A 20,702-nucleotide genomic window follows, 5' to 3' on the forward strand; every position below is an offset into this window, starting at 1 on the left:
GAAGCTAGAGGGAACCTCCCCATCCTCGTATATCCTCAGTGCCTGTGCCATGCTGAGGCTCTACCTGTATCTGCTTTTTGGCAGTACTACCAAAGTCTGGAGAAAAAAAAAGAATGTGAAAGCTGGTGAATCTCCTCATGCAGACCAAAAGCATGCAGGTACTGAGCAGTCCTGCTGGGGTCCCTTATGGGGAAACACATCCTGAAACCTGAGAGTGGCTGCAAGGGGTGCACATGCTGGGGAAAAGGCAGACAGGGAGAGGATCTCTTGTGAAGGCCTGACTCCATCCCCTTGGGGCATGGGAGCTGGCCCAGAGAGGAAGAATTGCATGTGGAACTTCCTGATTAGCTTTTGCCCAAGAAGTGACTGGCCAAGCAGCAGTGCCCCCCACTCCTGATCATTTGAGCTCTGTTCAGAGGGCCTACCATCCCCAAAGGGTGGGAGTATGCCTCCAGAGTATGCCTCCAGGACCAGCACTGGGGGAAAACAGAACATTCTGGTGATATCAAACATGCTGCAAGTTCACATGTGGTAAATAGGCAGCAGACAGGCTAACACTTTGAACTGCTCTGCAGAAACGGCTGGAGAAACAACCAAAGAAGCTCCTAATGCCCAGGAGCACATGGAAAGTGTTTTCTGTCGTGGAACAGGCTGCATAGTAGGCATAGTGGTAGTCGTGCTTGCTGTGACAGCTGGGATACTGATGTGCTCTCTCGCAATCTGCTGGTGTGAGAAAAAACGGTGAGTCATCAATCCCCTCACAGTTCCTGCTTCCCTCAAAGGCAGCTCACAGCCACAAAGTGTTTCTAGTCAGGCTGCTGTGCAGGAGCAAGTTAGTGGCTGGTTGAAAAACTCTGCTGAGGCTTTTGCAGCTGTCAGCAGCTTTAACTGGCCTCTTATTTTCTGGGTCTTCTCTTGGGGGGCCTACTTGGACTGGAGCCAGTGTTTGCTCAAATTGAGCCTGCCTGGATAAGAACAGCGCGCATGAGCGACAGGCAGAGGCAAAACAAAGTCAGGATGAAAAGAGTGGGGGTAATATTGCTCTAGAAAGCAAGAGATGCATTGGCACCTCCTGCTGACCAATGAACCTGCCTGAAGGAGTCCCTCTGCTTGGTGATGCCTCTGCCAAGGTGTGCCAGCAGCTCCACTCACAGCAGTGAGCCCTGCTAGCTCTGGGCCCTGATGTGGAGGAGAGTCCCTGTGCCTCACCCGCAGCTCAGCCACCTCCTCTCTCCACAGGCAACTCTCTGGAGACCAACAGGAACGCGCCCGCCTGATCACACACTCAGACAGCCAGACCAGTATACCTGAACCTGCCCAGCAGTAGCCCTAAGAAACTCACACATCTAATCCCTGAGCTGTCCCTGCTCCCCTGCCCCCCCTTGGCTGCCCTCAAGCAGGTGTGGGAACTGCCCAGCCCCAGCCACAACAGAAACAGCCCCCTCCACCCCCAAACCTGCTGGCCCAGCCATCTGGACAAAGCTGAAGGTGAGCCTGCCAGTGTAGGGGTTGAGCTGACAGAAACACAACCAACAGCTTCAGGGATTGGCTTTTTGTCTCAATAAAAGGGACAGTCTTCACACAAGTATTTGTATAGTATCAGAATATCCAGAGTTGGAAGGGACTCACAAAGATCATCAAGTCTAACTCCTGGCCCTGCACAAGACATCCCCAGGCGACACACCATGTGCCTGAGAGCATTGTCCAAATGCTGCTTGAACTCTGTCAAGCTTGGTGTTTTGACAGTCTCTGTCAAGACTGCTTCCCTGGGGAGCCTGTTCCACTGCCTGACCACCTTCTGGGTGAAGAACCTTTTCCTAATAATCTGACCTAAACCTCCCATGGCACAGTTTCAGGCCATTTCTTGGGGTTCTGTCACTGGTCACCAAGAGAAGAGATCAATGCCTGCCCCTCCACTTCCCCTCATGAGTTTGTAGACCATGACGAAGTTTCCTCCAGGCTGAGGAAGTGATCTCAGCTGCTCCTCAAATAGTTTCCATTCTAGACTCTTCTCCCTCTTTGTAGCCCTCCTCTGGATGCACTCTAATGTCTTTATATCTTTCTTATATTGTGGTGCCCAAAACTGCCCCCAGCACCTGAGGTGAGGCTGCCCCAGTGCAGAGCAGAGGGACAATCCCCTCCTCCCTTGCCCAGCAATGCTGTCCCTGATGGCCCCAGGACATGGGTGGCCCTCCTGGCTGCCAGGGCACTGCTGGCTCATGTTCAGCTTGCCTCTCACCAAGACACCCAGATGTGTTCCTGTGGGGCTGCTCTCCAGCCTTGCATTACACAGTTTGTCTGTATGCAGAGGTCAAGTGATATCCAATGCAAACCACTTGTCAAGTTGAAGGCTGGTATCAACATCTGATCAAAACTCCTGTTCATAAGCCAAAATAGCAAAATGGCTGAGACATTTTGCTGAGACAGCCAGTGTATTCAAAGGTTTCAAAAGACACACACTGCAAAACTTGAGTTTCAAAGCTTGAGTGCCTCCTGACAAACACCTAATGGCTACTACCATCCTGAACCTGAAATTATGTCTACATTGAGAATGGATCATTGCTCCTCTTCCCTCCTGTTACAATAAACTGTTGTCACTGACAGCCACCTGCATGGATCTAAACTCCAAACCTTGCTGCTGAAGCAAGCTCCAAACACAGAGAAACTCTTCAGGAAGTTGCTGGACTGACCTTTAGAAACTGTAATATTAGGCAATGAATTTTGTGGTTGTAATGGATCAAACCTAATGGCAGAAGTCAAATCTGTCCTCTGAGGAATAACAAAAGAATTACAGAAATTATGCTCTACAGGCATAATCAAAGACACTGCTGGGAAGAGGTGAACAGCAATGAGCCCGGGTGGGAGAAAACAGTCATTGTTTTCCCACTCTAATTAAATAATCCTTTGACCTGGAAAGAACATTTCTTTTGTTGACTCATGCTAGATGGTGTTGGCAAATATCGAGAAGGATTCACAACAGATACAATTTTAATTGGAAGTGACTTGTAGACTAGGTTGACCAAAGAGCTTTTCAAAACTTCTTCATGGGGGAAAGGGCATGTATGCCACGGAGGAGACAGACAGCACGGCATGAGATACTTCTGTGTGGTCTCCTGAAGAACTATCTGTGTAATCCTTTAAGCCTGGGTTAAAAGCAATGAAGGACCATCCTCAGTTATAAGGGTAAACAAGCATGGAAATACTGAGAGAGCAGGCTGTACCAGAAAGACCTTCGCCATGGATTGTTGTTGCTCATAAACACGCCCAAAGCCAGGAAGTGCCTTTTTTATTTCAAAAGACTTGGATACAACAGAAGTAGGTGGCTGGTCAAGCTTGAGGAAATGATCTCTAGGTAAGTTCCTTCTTTTTGTGAAGAAAATCTTACAGTTTTGGTCTGTGATGGGTAAGAGTAACATTCAGGGACATGATGTTTCCTAAAGTAGTGTGAATTCCTAATATAAATCTTAGTCACCAGATTCTTCCCAACCAACAAGGGCCAGAGAAGGAAGCAAAAATGTTGCACTATTAGAAATTACATGAGGGAATAAAATCCCTCATATATAATAAAGAAGAAACACTGAAAATTTGCATGGCAGTACTCTCATGACAGGGCTCTCCATTTCAACCTTACAGAGCAACTGTCCAACAGAGGAAGGGACTTTAGAACATAAGTGGCCTGCAATAGGAAGAGTTTAAAAGACTTAATACCATGTGTTTTGAACTGGCAATATGAATTTATATTGGATAACATTAGATACTTTTTACAGAAAGAATGCTAATTAAAAGCATTAATGTGTCTGCCCCAAACAACATGCACTCCTAATCATGCTTCTGTTTTAGTTTTGGCCAAATCTCCATCCCTGTAAGTTAATTTAGGATTATAATTCTTGAAAATTTTGCTATTTTTAAATACTGGAAACAAGTGATATCTATTGCCTCCATAACAACAAAAGTATTTTTGCTAGGATATTTAAATTTGAGGCAACAGAAAGATTTAATAGAAATAAACTGTTAAGACTGTTTCTTCTAAGTAGCTAATACAGATATACTTTTTAAAAAAATACATGTCATCTGAAGTTACCTTCAAATGAAAATATGAAATAATTACTGCTTTTCCATAAACCAGGACTACCATGACAACAATACAAGCCTAAGCAGAAAATAATGCATGCATAATTTTAGAATGTTATTCAAACATTGCTTCAGTGACATTTCTAGAGAAAGTATAGTCATAGTACACACTAGTACTACAACTCCTATATTATGTTGTGTGTTAAATATAGCACCACTCTAAAAAGTAACATTTCCTGCAGGCAGAAAGATCACAGTACAGAATAGGCATTTCATTAAAACATATTCCTATTTCAAAGCTCACACAGTACAGGAAGAAATTAGTTTCTTTTTTTTAACTGTAAAAAACAGTTACCACATTTTGATCAATCACATTTGGGGAAAAAAAATAAATCAAAAACCCACACCAAACCTGTTGGTCCCAGCCAGTCTTGTACAGTGCAATGCTAAGCCTGAAATATTTAGAAGTTGTTTCACTGGAATGAAACTCTACAATGGCACAGCAGACTGCCTGCTACCCAAGCCAGCATTCTATCATTTTGGTCGTTTTTCCAAAGGGAACATAAGAGCACAGATTACATTTGCAGCAAAGCTGTTAATAAAATTAAACTTCTAGCTTTCAAATTAATACATTAAGTGCACAATTCCAAGGGTAAATCACTTTAAAATTCTACTCCTACGTCTGTATGCAAACAGTTTTTTACAAATAACTTCTTAAAGAAGAACTACCCCTTTAAATGCAACAACATTCTTTTCTGACTTCTGAAAGACTGGCAGGTTCAATTATTTCACCAATGAAAACTCTATTGTTCCAATGTATTGAAAAGGGAACAACATCAATTGATCTTCAGTACCAGTAGTTTGTATTGTTAAAGACCAAGAAAAGGAATTCTGAATAATTATAAAACACTATTCTTAAAATATGTTGCTGCATTTGAAATAAATATCATCAGATACAGTAGTATGTGTTGGTAACACACAAGTGAAAAATGTTTTCCTAAGTAAGTAGGAAATAAGGCCAGAAGTAACAAATGAAGATTATATTTTGGGCTTAAATTAGAGTATATTATAAAAAAAAAGTTGAAATAAGTAACTCCTCACAGAGTATCAAATTACCAGTATGGAAAAATAAAGACTGATAGATTAATTAAAAATATGGTATCCAAGAATGTTATTAGATTTACCTCACCAGATTTCATCACTCTAAAGTTTCTAAAACTCTTTTGTACCTAATCCCATTGCTTATTCAGAAAAGCACAATGCTTTCCTAAGGAGATAATTCCAAGGTAGTACTTCTAAACTCACCTCAAGAGTTTCAGCTGTCTGTGAGGAACATATACCTTCCTCACAGGAAGAGACAGTAATTTAACACTTCAAATTTCTTAAAGCTCATCTGCAGCTAATTTTCACCATGCCACTCAAGCTATCAAGTCAGATGTTGATGAATTTGTTCATTCTTTCCATACTCACTTCAGAAGCAGAATAACTTTTTATTTATATAAGATGCCCAAAGGAGAGTCACAGTAAACTTCAAAGAAAGGAACTAAAATTTTATATGTTACTTAATTTAGGGCAGTCAGATGAAAAAAATAAATGTTGTGATAACACTTGTGGCTCAGTTGTCATGGGAATCTGTCACAGATACTTGGATATTAGGCGTGATTTAAGCAGTCATGCTAATATTCCAGGCAAGGCATTGGAGCAAGGTGCTCTAGAGATTTTACAATGGCATTCTGAGACATTTGTGTGCTAGGAAATGCATGCACCTGGTTCCTATGACTAACCTGAATAGGATCTGTTCCAGAAATTGCCCTTTCATAGTTTTCTAAAAAAAACAACCATCTCATATCACATATGGTTTCTATTACCTTCATAACTCATTGCACTGTGAACATTTTATTTTAGGTCTGAGTAGTCCATGTCTCTCCATTGACTGTAACAAGAAATGGATTCTGCTTTAAACAAATTAAGTGAGAAGCACTCTAAGACCTGGTTTAAGCAGGCAGGCAAAGGAAACCATATTAGAGACTGCTTTTGCTAAACCTCCAATAAATGATACCAACCTGTGTACTGAAGATGCATGGGGTGTCCTACATAGAGCATGTCAATATGGGGTGGATGCTTTACCCTGATGAGCCTTGTTTGGTTCTCCAAAGAAGGAGTCACACAAAAGCTTGGGACAAAGTCCTTCTGGCAGTCCATGTTGGTTTGACAAACTTTGCTGGCTTCAATAACTTTTCGTGCTGGCAGACAGGCATACTGCAAAGGGCATTCAAAATCATCATGAAAGGTAAAGGTAAGCTATTTTCCAGCACATCAAAATAAAAGGAACAAAAGATTCCCTTTTAAGCAAAGAAATGCCTCACTGATATAAGCCCATGAAGAGCTAAAATCTAATTTTTCCCCCTAGTTTTTTGTTGTGAAATCCTGACAAATCTCTACCTAATGCATATTCAACCTGTCATTCCATATTTTATAGTGTGGAAGAGAGAGTATGTACATATTCCAAAATAAAAGCAAACTTTTTCTAGCAAAGTACATATATGCACAACAAAACACCATGGCACCTAAACATAGGTCAGTGATTTCTAATGGACAGAGTCGGTATCAACATCCTAGTGACTTACCTGTTCAAGATGAAGTTTTAGCAAATAAACCAAAGAACATGCCTGGTGTGTGGTAGCTAAGAAATCATTCTCAACTAAGATGAACACAGGACTCAGTGCACTGCTGTGCCCCAACCCTTGCTCTTTCACTCTCTGACAGACCAGAGCTTTCTTGCTCCCCATGGGCCAAAGACAGTACAGCAGGAGGGAACAGGAAATTAGTTTTCCCCTTCATGTCTCTTGGAAAAATCTCAGTGACACTTTTCCTTTTGTTCTAAAAATAGAAGCAAGGAATCATAATCTACTATTTGCCTTAGGAGGAAAAGCAAAAGTAATTTCTACCTTCTCAGCCTGATCACTGCACTCCCCATAACACATGAGTGTCAGACCCTCACCATTAACCTTGATATAAATTCCTTCTACTCTAATGAGGGAGAAGACACACTTTCAAAAACTGCTGCCTAGCACTGCAAAGACCATTAAAAAATGTTCAAAAATCACAGCCAGTCTAAAGACACCTGAAAGTCACAAGGTCTCAAGCTTCCTGATGCTTTTATTTCTTCCTTGTTCATAAGTAGCAACTACAAGCTTAAGAATGCCCAGGCTCAATGGGATAGTGATTTATCAAATCTTGCTGCCACTGCCATATTTCAAATGAACCACTGGAACGTGTTCAGCTCTTCGTGGTTAAATATCCTGGAGTGGGAAGTTTACCACTGCAGAAACTGTAAACATAGCAGATTTGGAAAAAATTATTTTAATTTCTTCAGGTATTTATCACTAGAGTCAGAACAATAACTAATTGGTATGTGTAGAAAAGTTTACACAGTTGATTCATGTGTTCTTCTGTTTGTAAAGAACCAACAGAAATATTCCATTACTGTCAGTATGGAAAACATATTTTAAAAAACATTGATGTATTTTCATAGAATCATAGAAAGGCTTGGGTTGGAAGGGACCTTAAAGATATCCCATTCCAACCCCAGTCACAGGCAGGGACCTTCCCTTGGACCAGGTTAAAATAAATCCGGAAAAAACTCAGAGCTCCAGCCTGGCCCTGAACATTTCCAGGGATGGGGCATCCACAGCTCCTCTGGGCAACCTGGGCCAGTGGCTCAGCACCCTTACAGTAAAGAATTTCTTCCTAATTCTAATCTAAACCTGCCCTCTTTCAGTTTAAAGCCATTCCCCCTTGTCTAGCACTATATGCCCCTCTGAAAAGTTTCTCCTCAGCTTTCTTGTAGCCCCTTTAAGCACTGGAATGCTGCTAAACCCTTTTCTAAGGGAGTAAGGCAAAATCCCACTGATAAACTTTGTTTCTATGTGACAAGAAATTCAACATAGTAAAAAAAAAATTAAAGTATGGGCCCTTATTTTGAGAAACTGGGCAATCTCTAGGACCTTCTCCTGCATGTTTTTAAATTTAGGGAGCAGCACTGCTGGCTTCAGACAAAATAACTGAACAGACAGTCCAGGGCTTTGCTTTCCCTGTAGGGGTGAATACTTTTAGAAGACTGAAACACCAAAATAATGAATTTCGACTTCTTCTCAAAAGTTGTTTTTTCTCACCGGTATTGTGCATCCAGAATACTTAAAATGACTGAGGTGTCTTTCTGCCTGAAGGAATGAGGTGTCTAAGATTTTTTATGATTCTTCCAGAGACTTCCTGCTTGATTACGGGAAAAATTGTAACTAGCATTTTGTAGTTTTTTAAGCTGTAATTGGGAAAATTGTATACATGCACACCTTTATTACAAACTGTAGATATCCTTAAACACTTGAGTATGCTGAATAGGTGTGGGCAAATATTACTAAATTAATAGAAAAAAAAATTAGATTTACCAAAGAGAATCAGCAGTTCAAGTAACTTACCAGGTGGCTGTCCAACTTATTGCTGTATGAAAAGCAAATGTCTGTGAGGCTGTTGTTACTACAACATTCTACTGTGCCATCAAGTCTTCTGTAAACTAAAGAACATAGGCATAGAGCAAATAATCAATATTATTTGCTGAAAAAATTAGTCTCTGAATAAAGTAAAACTATTATTCCTATTATTAATTGTCCTGCAGCCTTCAAGAATTACACTAATTCACAGTCTAGCTGAGGCTCAGTCACAACTACAAATAAAGCTTTATCACCACCATGTGAATGTCCCATGATTTCAGTCATGTGCCATACTGATTTTTTCACCTTTATAAATCTCCTTGAGATACTAGGGATCTACCACTGCATTGTTTTGAGTATTGCAAGTTGCAAAACACTTCTATATCCATTGCCCCTAACTTGCACCAATATTTGGCTTAGAAATTTGTTAGCTACTACTGTAGTGATTTCACTGGCTGGCTATGGAAATGGCCAAGACTCAAAACATACTTTTTACACCATGAAAGCCTTCCAAGCCTTGAAGGCTGCAGCAGTGAACAAATGATGTTTTAAACCTTGATTTAACTAGTCTGGTAAAGAACCTTTGTACATATGCTCTTCAAATGAATTAATCCTAACTTGCTGTCCAGTTAAAACACACACAGATGCAGAAGAATGGTCAGGGTAAGGATCTGTATCACAGCAAGGGCAGTTCCTTCCCAGGCAGATCCAGCCTGTGATACTGGCTGCTGATTTATCACTGCACAACCTGCAATCACTGACATGGAGCTTTATGCCTGGGGCTTACAGGTGCAAGCACTGTACTGTACAAACCTTTTTTCAAGTACCCTGAGGCTAAGAAACCACAGATAGTTTTGAATAGTAAATGACCATGAAATTAGTATTCTTATAAACTACATTGAAACCATGTTTTTTTTTAATTTCGAAAAGTTCCTTAGGGCATTGTTTTCTCTCTAGCTTCAATACTCAGATAGCTCACTCTCCATTTGTTTTATAGGAAACTAGATGGAGTCCATTTGCTACATACATTTTTATCAATACTCTGCATTTATGTCAAGTTGTGAACTGTCAAGATTTTGATAAATGACAGCTGCTCAAGACCAAACAGAGTTCATTTAATTTCAGAGGAATATTTCTCACTGCTGGAGGCTTATGACTCTGAAAATGCAGACAGACTGGTCTGATTAGAAGGCAGCAATGGGGACAATGGGCTGCTAACACAATACAGCAAGCAGGCTTGGAAGCAATATTGAATCTCCAGCAGTAAGCCTCTAGTATTCCAATCTAAACAGGACCAGTTCATCTGCAAAATATGCAGGTTTATTACCCATGACTCCAAAATTGCACTTCAGAGAACAGCACAATCTGAGGATATATATACCTACAACATCTGAGAATTGGTTCTTGCCATCCCTGCCCAGCTGAAAGCATGGGCCAAAGCTGCACTCTTCTTCAGAGGCATAACCCAAAGTGTCAGACCTCTAAAAGCAGGTTCTTACCCATACTCCACTAGTTTCCAGTTTAAATATTTATCTCAGTATCAGCTATAAGAACACTTTCTTTACATAATTAAAAAAAACCAACTTTTTCAGTGTCACGGAAATTCTACAGTGCATCAAAACCACGGACAGTCGAGTTGCCTGACCTCCTGTTTATTGCCAGGATGATGGAAAAATGCAGTGACAATTTTAAAGCTCTGACTAACATCCCACAAGCTTTGCTCAGCAGCAGCCCCTTACCTCTGGAATTCAGTTTCCATGAGTGCTTGCATGAAAGAAACTTTAGAGAGCTTCAGGGCATGTCACAAGATGCTCAGCCAATTTAACTTGACTGTTCTTTTTTGTTCTACTCAATTTTTGTTTATTGTTCTAGCTCAGTTCAGTTCTTTTTTTTTTTTCTCGGTTTCTTGGGCATAAGCTCTTATAGCAACAAGCACTCTAATGTATAAATGGAAACAGAAGGAAGTAGACTGACTTCCAGAAGCAGTATCAGACAAAACTGAGTTCATGGGCAATGACATAAAATCCTATAGGGAGACACATATGAAGAAATGACCATAATAAAGCACATAATTGGGTTAAATAATACAATTTGCAATGTCATGCTGATCAAAGCTGTGAGTTAACATGAAATTTACATCTGCAAAAGATCACTGAGTTGATCTGTTTTACAGAACTTAAAAGAGAGGAGATAATTGTACTACTGCTAAAAACCAAGTTCTGCAATATCTTGAAGAAGCAAATTTTATTATTCAGATCATACAGGATATTTGTACAAGTTGACTGAAAGATGAGAAATTCCTATATCTAGCCCTCTTTCACGGTCAGATTTCACAAAACAGCATGACACAGTGGTAATTGCTTAAGACAGGACAGCAGATTTGACTTACAAGAAATCTGACCCCAACAACAAATTCTAAATCCAAAAAGTCTTTAAGACATGATTAAATTAAAATAGAAATTAATTAACATACAAAATAATGAGGAGAGCACCTTAAGTCATACCTCTAGCTGGAAAGCTTAATTGCTGTAGGGTGGCTGCACTTACACAGTAGCCGACCTGTGACTTCTCTGAAATGTCTCCCAGACAGGAATTCCAGTCTTCCACATTATAGACTGGGCAGTCTTGTAGGTTAGTGACAAGGTCTCCCACAAAAAGACCTCTTGGTCCATTGGCAGGAGAATCCTGAGAAGAACAGTGAAGTCAATCATATCACTATAGGAGGATAAACAAAGATTAGTCTACAGTTCACTGAATACTATGAAATCTTTAGGTTAAGACACTAAAAACTGGGGGGCAAGGGGAGGGAAAGGGAAGTCTTCAAGTGTCCTGGACACATCTTCAGATTTGAGTAATTATTTTCATCTGGGTCAAAATGCTAAGAAAATCCACAACATATTAAGTTCAAGTAACCTAAATTAACACCCTGAACTTTTCAAGAAAGCAGGTGTACCCATATTTTCAAAAGTAATAAAGCATTATAAATGTCACTCTCTCCTGAGTTTTATCAATTGACTTTTAGGTCCAAGAAAGATTGAATCCTTTCAGCTCTGCTGTTCAACTGTGCTCTATTTGATTAAGTCAGAAAAAAAATAATTCCTTTCCAGAATCCCAGAAATCGATCTCTACTTTGCTTCCAGCTGACCAAACAAGGAAATCAGCTCAAAATAATCTTTAACATTGAAAAAAGATAGCAGTACCTGGAGCGATAACACAATTTCCAGTAGATTTGCTTTGTGCCAATACTAAAGAACAGTTAAAACCAGAAATAAACCTGCAAACTCATCTCAAATGAGTCTCAACAGTTTTACAGTATGCTAATTAGTCTATTATTATTCACACCATGTTCCTTTATTTACTAATACTAAGATACATGAGATTGAAAGGAAAACTTTCAGCAAGAAGTTCACTATATTAGATTCTGCAAAGAGCTGCACTGACCAATTCTGACTGTGATAATCAGAGATACAGGTATATTTCAGATCACAAAGCATATAATATGGAAACAGCAAATATCCTTCTTACCTCTGCTACCTCAGTGACAAGTGCCCCAACACCCGTGTAATAGAAAGGGAAAAGAATGGCTGGCAGCAGAAACAACACCATGAAACTGGCAACACCAAGAACAAAATTATGCCACACCCCTAAAAAGAAGGCAAAAAAAAGTTTCTAAATAAACACCAATAACAAAAAAGCTGGTTTTTAAATGATCCTACAACAACCTTCTAATTAACTTTCCTGAAATTATTACTGCAAGAATAAATGAAAAGTTAATTTGTGAACATAGGCATAAAAGAAGAGTACATAGATTACAAACTTTAGCTTCTATAATGCCCTTTTGTAAGGAAGTTTTAGAGAAAACTCTTCAGCCCCTGAGAATTATACTATCAAAAAAGACAGGAGAGCAGTAAGACCATTTCTAAAGTGTCATTCCACCAGAGTAAGATTTCATGTACCACTACTTTTTTAAGTATGAGAGGGTAGTGTACCCAGAAGAGAAACTGGGCTTCTGAATCAATTATTAAAATACAGTTTCTATCTACAGAGTTGTCTTCAATCATAAATATTAAAAAAAAAAATCAGTGGAATGAAATACATTACATGTTACCTTCTAACACAATAAACTGTTGAAATTAAGAATTTCAATACATGGGCTTATTTTTGAAAAAATACTGTTTGTCCTACAGAGCAAGATGTCTGAAATTTACTTGCAATTCAGTATTTATGATGGTAACCTACATTATTTCAATTAAAATTACTACATGTATATGTGCCAAATGAATTTAGGAAATTATTTGAAAAAAATGGCTTCTTCTACAAGAAAATATGGACCAAAAAGCCCATCAAGAAACCAAATAGCAGCACTTCCTGACACAGTGTTTTGGGGAACATATTTGCAATTGCCATCTTTATAGTATGTGGTTCTCCACAAGAAGAAATGAGCCACTATTATAAGACACAGCTGGTGTTCATCATCAAAGCTTTGTGGCTTTCCACATTCAGCACTACACAAATTTTCTCATTCGTTTGTGTTCTTGGACAAACAGTTTTGTATGAACAACGCAGGAAAACTTTTCAGTGTTGAAGAGTCTTTATTTCCTTCTTACAGTGCTTCATCCTGTTGTGAGGAGTCGGATTCAATTCTGTACTCACAGTGCAGTAACAGCAAAGGAATTCAATTAAATATATTCACAAATGTATTAAACCTATCTTTCCTGCAGTGTATATAACACAGAAATCACAGCATATGGCAGACTTATGTCCCCTCCCTGTCTATCTCCACATCTCACCTCACCTTCTTTCACACTTATATTGCTGCAGAAATGAGAGACATTTTTGGAGTCCTTGAACTAAGTTGCCTTTTCCACTGGTACATGCTTCTTAAAGTAATTTTTTTCAATAGTTTTAATTGTATCTCATGGAAAGGCACTCAAGATAGAGGAAATGTTTTTGTAATCCCTTCTCCTTATCTCACATACACACATTTATTTGCAACAAATCTACAAGTAGTGGCAAATATTTTAACTTTATTGTTTTAACCTTTTTATCTTAAAAATATTTTTTCAGCTTAACAGCTTAACAAAAGACAAAAAATGTAAAATGGAAACAAAATTCTTTTCAACAGTGTGGCAGCTACAAAGAGTAAACTGAAAAAATCCCAACCCTTGAAATAATAATAAGAGGTGAACTGGAACTACTAGAGAGTGACAAGGAATATTTTCAGTTAGGAAAAAAGGGCCTTGCTACCAAAATTGACACCATTTCCTGTGTGGAATACACCAAGAAGTCTAAAACAGAAAGGTTTATAAACTCATCCCAGGTGAACCACAGAAAAATAAACATGCTCTAAATCAGAATACCTGTAGAGGCATACTGCTCAGTCTACCCTCAACTTCATCTTGCTAAAACAGCCTCATCCTTGGACACCTAATTCCTTACATCTGAGAAGAGACACTTTACACAACCCTAAAACACCCTAAAATAATATACTATTATTTAATTAAAAAAAGAAAACCAAAAACATTTAACTCCTGTTAAAGACAAGATGAAATGTATTAAAAATTATCTCCGAAAGTAATACAAATATTTGGACTAATTACAAGAAGGTGCTGCACAGAATCCCTTTTCATCTATCTAGCAGGCATGGAATTATGCTATAAATATCACAAGTCTTACAAGAACACTCATTTCCTATTCTTGAACATATGATGCCATCTGCTGTACAAAAAATATATTTTTTAATCTCCAGACTATAGGTGGACTACAAAAAGAATATTAGGTATTGGCCTCTAGTCTAGCTCTGTTACTTAGCTGCTACACAAAAATATGAGCATATCTCCCTAAATTCAAATTTCTAAACACCAGGAATAGGTTCATTCAACTGTTCTGACAAATAAAAGAAATTGGTTGTTTACTGAATATTGCATTTTATCATTATCAAACACCCTAGTTCTGAAGCATATCTAACAAAAACTGTGAAAAAATGCATTTCTTTGTTATACCTAACTGAAAGCAAGCCATTCATGCTGACCAGTCTTGCAATATGTTTGCTCCTGCCTTGTATTCCCCTATCTCAGGTTTCCTAAGAAACATGAGAAATTATTACAGGTGTTTGCTTGTCATCAAAACATGCTAGCAATTATTTTCTATTACAGCTGAGAATTCTATTTTTCTAGATAATGTCTTAGGAATCTATGTAAGCAAACCATTTTGAAATTTAGTATGCCTTTTCTTTCAGTTCTGTTCCCAGTAGATGGAAATGGAAACAGATTCATTTGAGAAACAGGGCTTCCTAAAAGTTAGCCTATTGTATGTGAATGATTTTTTTTTTAATTTGGGTATTTGGAATACAGATATATTTACTTATCTAGTATTTGCAATTATTTACTTGATTTATGAAAGCCTGAAAACATGCATGCTAAAGCCTGCTGTATGTCCACCCTCTGTATGATGTTTTATATACAATATACAAGAAACAAATTTACTAAATATTACAACAGGCTGGCTGCAAGCCTGCAACAGAAAAAACACCAGTATCAAGAACTGAACCAAGATGGTAACTTTTCTATCTCTATTTCAGTTCTTTGGGAGCCACCTTGTCTCCAGAAATAATCAGACAAGTGGTTCAGGCAGAACAGTCTGAGTTTGACTTTTCACAGCAATGAGGCTCTACTCAACAGTGGCCAGAGACTTCAGAAAACATCAATTCAAAAACATCTGGAGGTTATCTGGAGCCATAAGCTATGACCCTCTTAGGATGTTTGTGTTTTAACCTTTATTTCCTCCTGATGGCAACATCAAAACACAGTGACCTGTACAATAACACAATTCACAGGTCAGTGAAAATCACAACACTTTTGAAAAATAGATTGTTCCTAATGCAGAAAACAGTAATGAATTGTTCAAGGATGTTGACCTGTGTTGACAGGAAGTCGTTTTTCTCATAGCACCATTCTGGCTCAGTACTTCCCAGCTTGTGTGCTCCAAGGTTTTGCTATTTAGGCCATACAATGTGCAGAAAAAGTCCCAAACAAACAACAAACAAAAAAGACAGAGGAACTTCTGCACCTAATGCAAGAGCTCTTTCTAATGAGAGGAACATCAGAAATCAGTTTTTCCCCAACCACACAACTGGAATTTCTTATGCACAACTATTCTGAATTGGATCTAGAATAGAATAAAGTTCTTCAAGACAGGAAATTTGCACTCATTTAAGATCCTAGAAAGTGACATCTCTAGCCCAGAAAGCTCAATGAGGGCAGTAATGATCAAATGCCAACACAGGTCCAGAACAGGAGGATCACCATTAGGTAAAGAGAAGCTTTGGTACTTATTCATTCTAAACCTTAAATACTCAATCAAAGATTCACAATGATGCCTTGGAATGGTGCTAAGCAAAGATTTAATAAAAAAACCACAAAGTATTACCTGCACAAAATATCCTTAACTGCTGAACAGGAGATATCAACTGCAAGTGAGTTGTGAAGAGGTCAACAAAGGCTCCAGGATAGACAATGAAAATAAAAATTCCAAATCCATTAAATCGTACTTGCTCTCTTAAAAAGAAGGAAAGAAAAGTGAAGTGGTGTAACCGCAACCAAACAAAAGAAAAACTAAGAGATTCTACAAAGCACACAGTTTTTGACAACAAGAATGACTAAATTTTAATTATAAAACTAATTTATTTTTTATACTATCAGTAATTGAAAGATAATTAAAGGATGTTTTCTGCTGTAGTTGCCACTTCTAAGCAGTATAAATTTTTAAGTTTGGTAAAAACATAAAGGGCAAGTTCAACTTCTTTTCTGTCTCCTGGTAACAGTAACACATAAAATACTTTTTAAAAACCTACCTAACTTCAATGTTAACATATATTTAAACATTTAGGGTAATAGTTCTTTTAAGTAAAAAAATGGCAGCCTGTTGTAAGCAGTTTCAAACTCATCTATGTAAAAATACTTGCAAGAATCAATTGCTTTCCATTTAATGAAATACTTCCACAGATCTGGAATTTTTAATTCCTCTGTTTCTCATAAATGGACCTTAGAGTACATTGTAAACTAACAAAAGGAGTGAAATATCATCTGAAAAAATGAAAACGAGTCAAGAGGTTAGAAGGACAAATGCTAATGCCCTTCCAAACCTTAACATTCCATTATTCTATTTAAATACATTAGTAGCTGACACTATTACACAGATAATATTTTTCCCAAGGGTTTTGCAATTACTTTTAAATGGATTTTTTTTTAACAAACACATTAAGGTTTTTTTAAGCTAGAAATTGTACAAGGGACTTAAGAGAGGCATGGCAAAATCATGTTCCAAGACAAACCAGGCCCAGATCAGCTAGTCCCCTATCTTTACTTTGACAATATACTGGGTCTAACCTTTTCCTTATTTACATTTATCTATTTAATGTGTATATACACCAAAAGAAGACAATTATACAAAACTATTCAAAATTAATTCTCACACTAATACTGTGGAGTTAACTCATGACATGCTACCAATTAATAATAGGCAGTTTAATGCCTGTTCAGGAATTCATGACTTGGGTAGAAAACACACAGGGAGGAAGAAAAAGATTGTTTGGTATGAGCCTTGACTAAACTAAAGCTCAAATATTTAAGCTCTTACAGTTCACAGCTAATGCTTTCTGGAACTGAAGTTGGCAAAAGTGTATTAGATTTCAGGAAAGCTAAGTGACTTGCCAGAACAGTAAAATTTGCCCACAGCACAGCTTTTTAGTGAAGTTGAAACCCTGAGAATTGACAGTAACAGCACTATAGACCCAACCTGTGCTAGAAGGAGAATAAAAAAGTCAAGCAGAAAACAGCAGCAGCAACACTAGCTGCCAATGTACATTGGACCAACTAATTTCTCCTTTGGAAATACTGGAAAATAATTTTTTGATGAAAATATAATCCAAAATTGAATATTCAAAGCCTTTGCTCTAGACCTTGAATAAAGATATCACACCATTAAGATACAAGAATTATTCTTCCTTTCTGCATAAAAAGAGCTCTGTAGTAACTCCTAGCTTCTCTGCAGTCTGCCAGCAACATGTACTAGAAAGAAAATTTTGTTGCTTCTTCCTGTGATGGGATAAGCAAAAGGTTCATCCTCCACAGAAAATTCCCTATGAATGTTTGAGGGAAGAAAGCTGAAAGACAAGCAGAGCATATGAAACAGAGGTTCTCAAACCACCCCTCTGAGTGAGAACAAAAGAGGTAGCATATGGGTTAAAATGCACTCATGACTCCCTACACTTAGAAAAATCAGAGAAACAACTTAGAGCTTTATGCTCAAAGAAGAGAGAATGATACTGCCCAAGAGAAATGTGGAGGACCCCTGATCATCAGTCCAGCAATCACTGCTTAACTTTTTTTGTGCTAAAGTGGCATTTAACAGTAGTGACTAACCTGTCAAATAATTTTGGTGAAGTAATCATCATAGTTAAGGACATTAAAAATATAATTTTTGATCAAAGCTAATAAATCATTGAGGTTAACAGGGACAAATCACATTTGACCAAGTTATTGCTTCAATCTGTTCATATCATATTTCATGAGCTATGTTTAAACAAATCAATTAAAAATCTATTTTAAAGTATCATTGTGCAATAGTAGGAGTTCCAGTGCCACAAGCACAGAAATTAAATTGCTGTGTAAAAAACTGGGCCACTTAAAAAAAACTGTTTTAAACCTGATGCTATATTTGCAAAGCAGAAGTCCCTTCTCATGATCTGTATAATAGATACTGCATTAAAACTCTATCCTTAATTTGTACACCCTTACAAACTTCAAATCTAAGGAAGCTGTGAATTACAGACTTCAAATCTAAGGAAGCTATGAATTACAGACTAAACAGACTCTCTAGATAAAACAAAGCAGAGCTAACAACATTCATGGCTAGGTAACTGCTCTGGAATAGTTGGCTTTGTTGTCAGAGTAGCAGAAAAGCAAAACAGAAATTACCGAATAGCTGCCACCCCATGGCCGACTTCATGTATGACACCGCTGATGAGGATTGCAGAGAAGAAATAGGTCAGCTGGCTGATGGGCAAATTGACACCAGGCACCTGTTGATGTGGGCATGACAACAAAACAAAACACAGGAGGAAAACAAGAGGTACAAAGACAAATCATTCTGCTCCTAAATTTGCTGCTCTCACTCACTTCTTCATGTCCATTGCAGACCAGGGGCTGTTCTCAATGCAGCACGATCAGTTTGCACCTCTTTTACCAACTTATTCAGTGTATTTTAAAGTATATGAAATATATATTCTTTTGTGGAACATGAAAAAGCTCTCCAGGCACAAAAAGCCCTCTTCTGCCCTATATATTCCCCACAGCTCTGACCAAACAAATCCTACTCTATATTAAGCTTGACAAGTTTATAAAAATGTACACAGACTTCCATTCGAATGAAAGAGCCTTGGCACTGTGAGCATTAGTTTACAATTTCCTGCCACCACTCACGTAGCTACAGAAAAGATCCACCTTTCAAAAGAAAATAATAAAAATTGTAAGGCACTCCAAAAAGTATGAACATGAAAAATTAAAAAATGAGTTGACAGCTGAACAGTCAGTCTCTTCCTTCTCTCTTCCTATAGAAATCACAAAATTATTTCAGTTTACAGTGTCAAAAAAAAAAAAAATTCATCTATTCTTCAGGCTTTACTAGTCTACATATGGCAATTTAACCTTAAAAAAAACCCACCTTGAAATGATTTTTAATTTACCTAAGACATAATATGCAGGCCTCTCATATTCTTCCCATTGCTGTGGATTCCCACCACTCCCAGGTCCTTCACTGTGCTTGTCATGAGACACCAACTGCTTCCAGACAGGCTTCAAAGTGGTCACTAATGAAAGCATGAGGAACCATCCCCTCCTTCCTCCTGATGGACCTTCATCCTGCTCAGCTGCATCACCCTCAGCTGCTGGGCTGCAGTGGGATTGCTCTGGGACATTCCTCCTGTCAGATCTACAGCTTTTTCTATCCACGGCAGGCTGCACTCCAGTATGCTCACTAACAATTGATGTGAACACAACATGAATTGCAATCCAGCCTCACAAAAGAGGTGCTGTGGGCAAAAAGTCCTGGCCTGTCTATAGAACTCTGTAAAACCCAGCATCATGGAAAACAAAAGGCTGCACACCCAACTAGGTAGGTTGGATTCTACCTTTGCTCAGTTCTGCACATTCTTCACTTATATGCATTTACCTACCCATGTAGCAGAATTCTACAAGAGTTGGTTGAGACTATCTAGCTGAATTAAATCCTTCAAAAGGATTCATTAATGTTAATCACCTCACAAATTCTGTCCAGTGTGATGGTGACCAAGGAATTCACCTTAACTGGCTCAGCTGTGGTACTCACAGTATGAAAGACAGCCACACTTCATTTCTGAAACATCACTGCTTGCATTACAGCATCAGCTGGTGGCACTAATGCATCACTTCAGTGGCGTTGCCTCTCTCTGCAGTGGGAGGACAGATGGCAGCAGCAAGAGCTGCCATCTCCATTCCACCATGACTGCAGCCTGCTAGAACACAGCACCAGATGCTTTCAGACTTTACGTCAATGAACTATTTTAAGATTCACCTAAAACAGAAGTTACCTCTCATGAAGGGCTCTGCAATCAATAGCAGGATTTTGTTAAAAAGCATGCTGTCTTGTATTTTATGGCCTTCTGGAAATGCCTTTAGTATAAGAAGATCCTTTGCTTGTAACTAATCTGCCTCTCTCCTACTTTTGTCAGTAGGCAACCAACACAGGAGGGGGCAGCTGAAGACAAACAGCCCAGTTACCTATAGACAGGTATTTTACATCAAGTACATGACTGAACAAAAGAGGAAGTATATAAAAATCTTAATAAAATATAAGTACAACTGTTTCTCCTTCTCTGCAGACCCAGAGGGTAAGGCTAAATAGCTTTATGCCACAGGCTAAAATTAAGTTTAAAAAGAAAAAGTGGGATTTTGTTGGGTTTTTTTAAAACTAATTTGCTCTCTTCCAGGCAGTCAAATACAAGTAAACAATTTTAATGGGAAGGTCCTCCTAAGTCATTCTTCACCTCTTTACAACCACATAAATCTCTTTTTGGAGTCAATTTACACTAGCACATTCCCCTTA

The 20,702-nt window shown here is 38.4% G+C and overlaps 1 protein-coding gene across 1 annotated transcript in view; it reads right to left on the reverse strand.

The window, feature by feature from the left end:
• The window catches only part of MBTPS2 (membrane bound transcription factor peptidase, site 2), a 41,997-nt gene that overhangs the window by 11,788 nt on the left and 9,507 nt on the right, over positions 1-20,702 (reverse strand). The window contains exons 4-9 of the mRNA XM_005484356.4: positions 18,539-18,642; positions 15,990-16,117; positions 12,087-12,205; positions 11,066-11,246; positions 8,550-8,644; positions 6,135-6,330 (exon numbers count right to left, since the gene is read on the reverse strand). Coding sequence (XP_005484413.2) covers positions 6,135-6,330; positions 8,550-8,644; positions 11,066-11,246; positions 12,087-12,205; positions 15,990-16,117; positions 18,539-18,642 — 823 coding nt within the window. The remainder of the gene's footprint in view (positions 1-6,134; positions 6,331-8,549; positions 8,645-11,065; positions 11,247-12,086; positions 12,206-15,989; positions 16,118-18,538; positions 18,643-20,702) is intronic.

This window comes from Zonotrichia albicollis, chromosome 2, assembly GCF_047830755.1.
Source record: "Zonotrichia albicollis isolate bZonAlb1 chromosome 2, bZonAlb1.hap1, whole genome shotgun sequence".
Taxonomy (NCBI): Eukaryota; Metazoa; Chordata; class Aves; order Passeriformes; family Passerellidae; genus Zonotrichia; species Zonotrichia albicollis.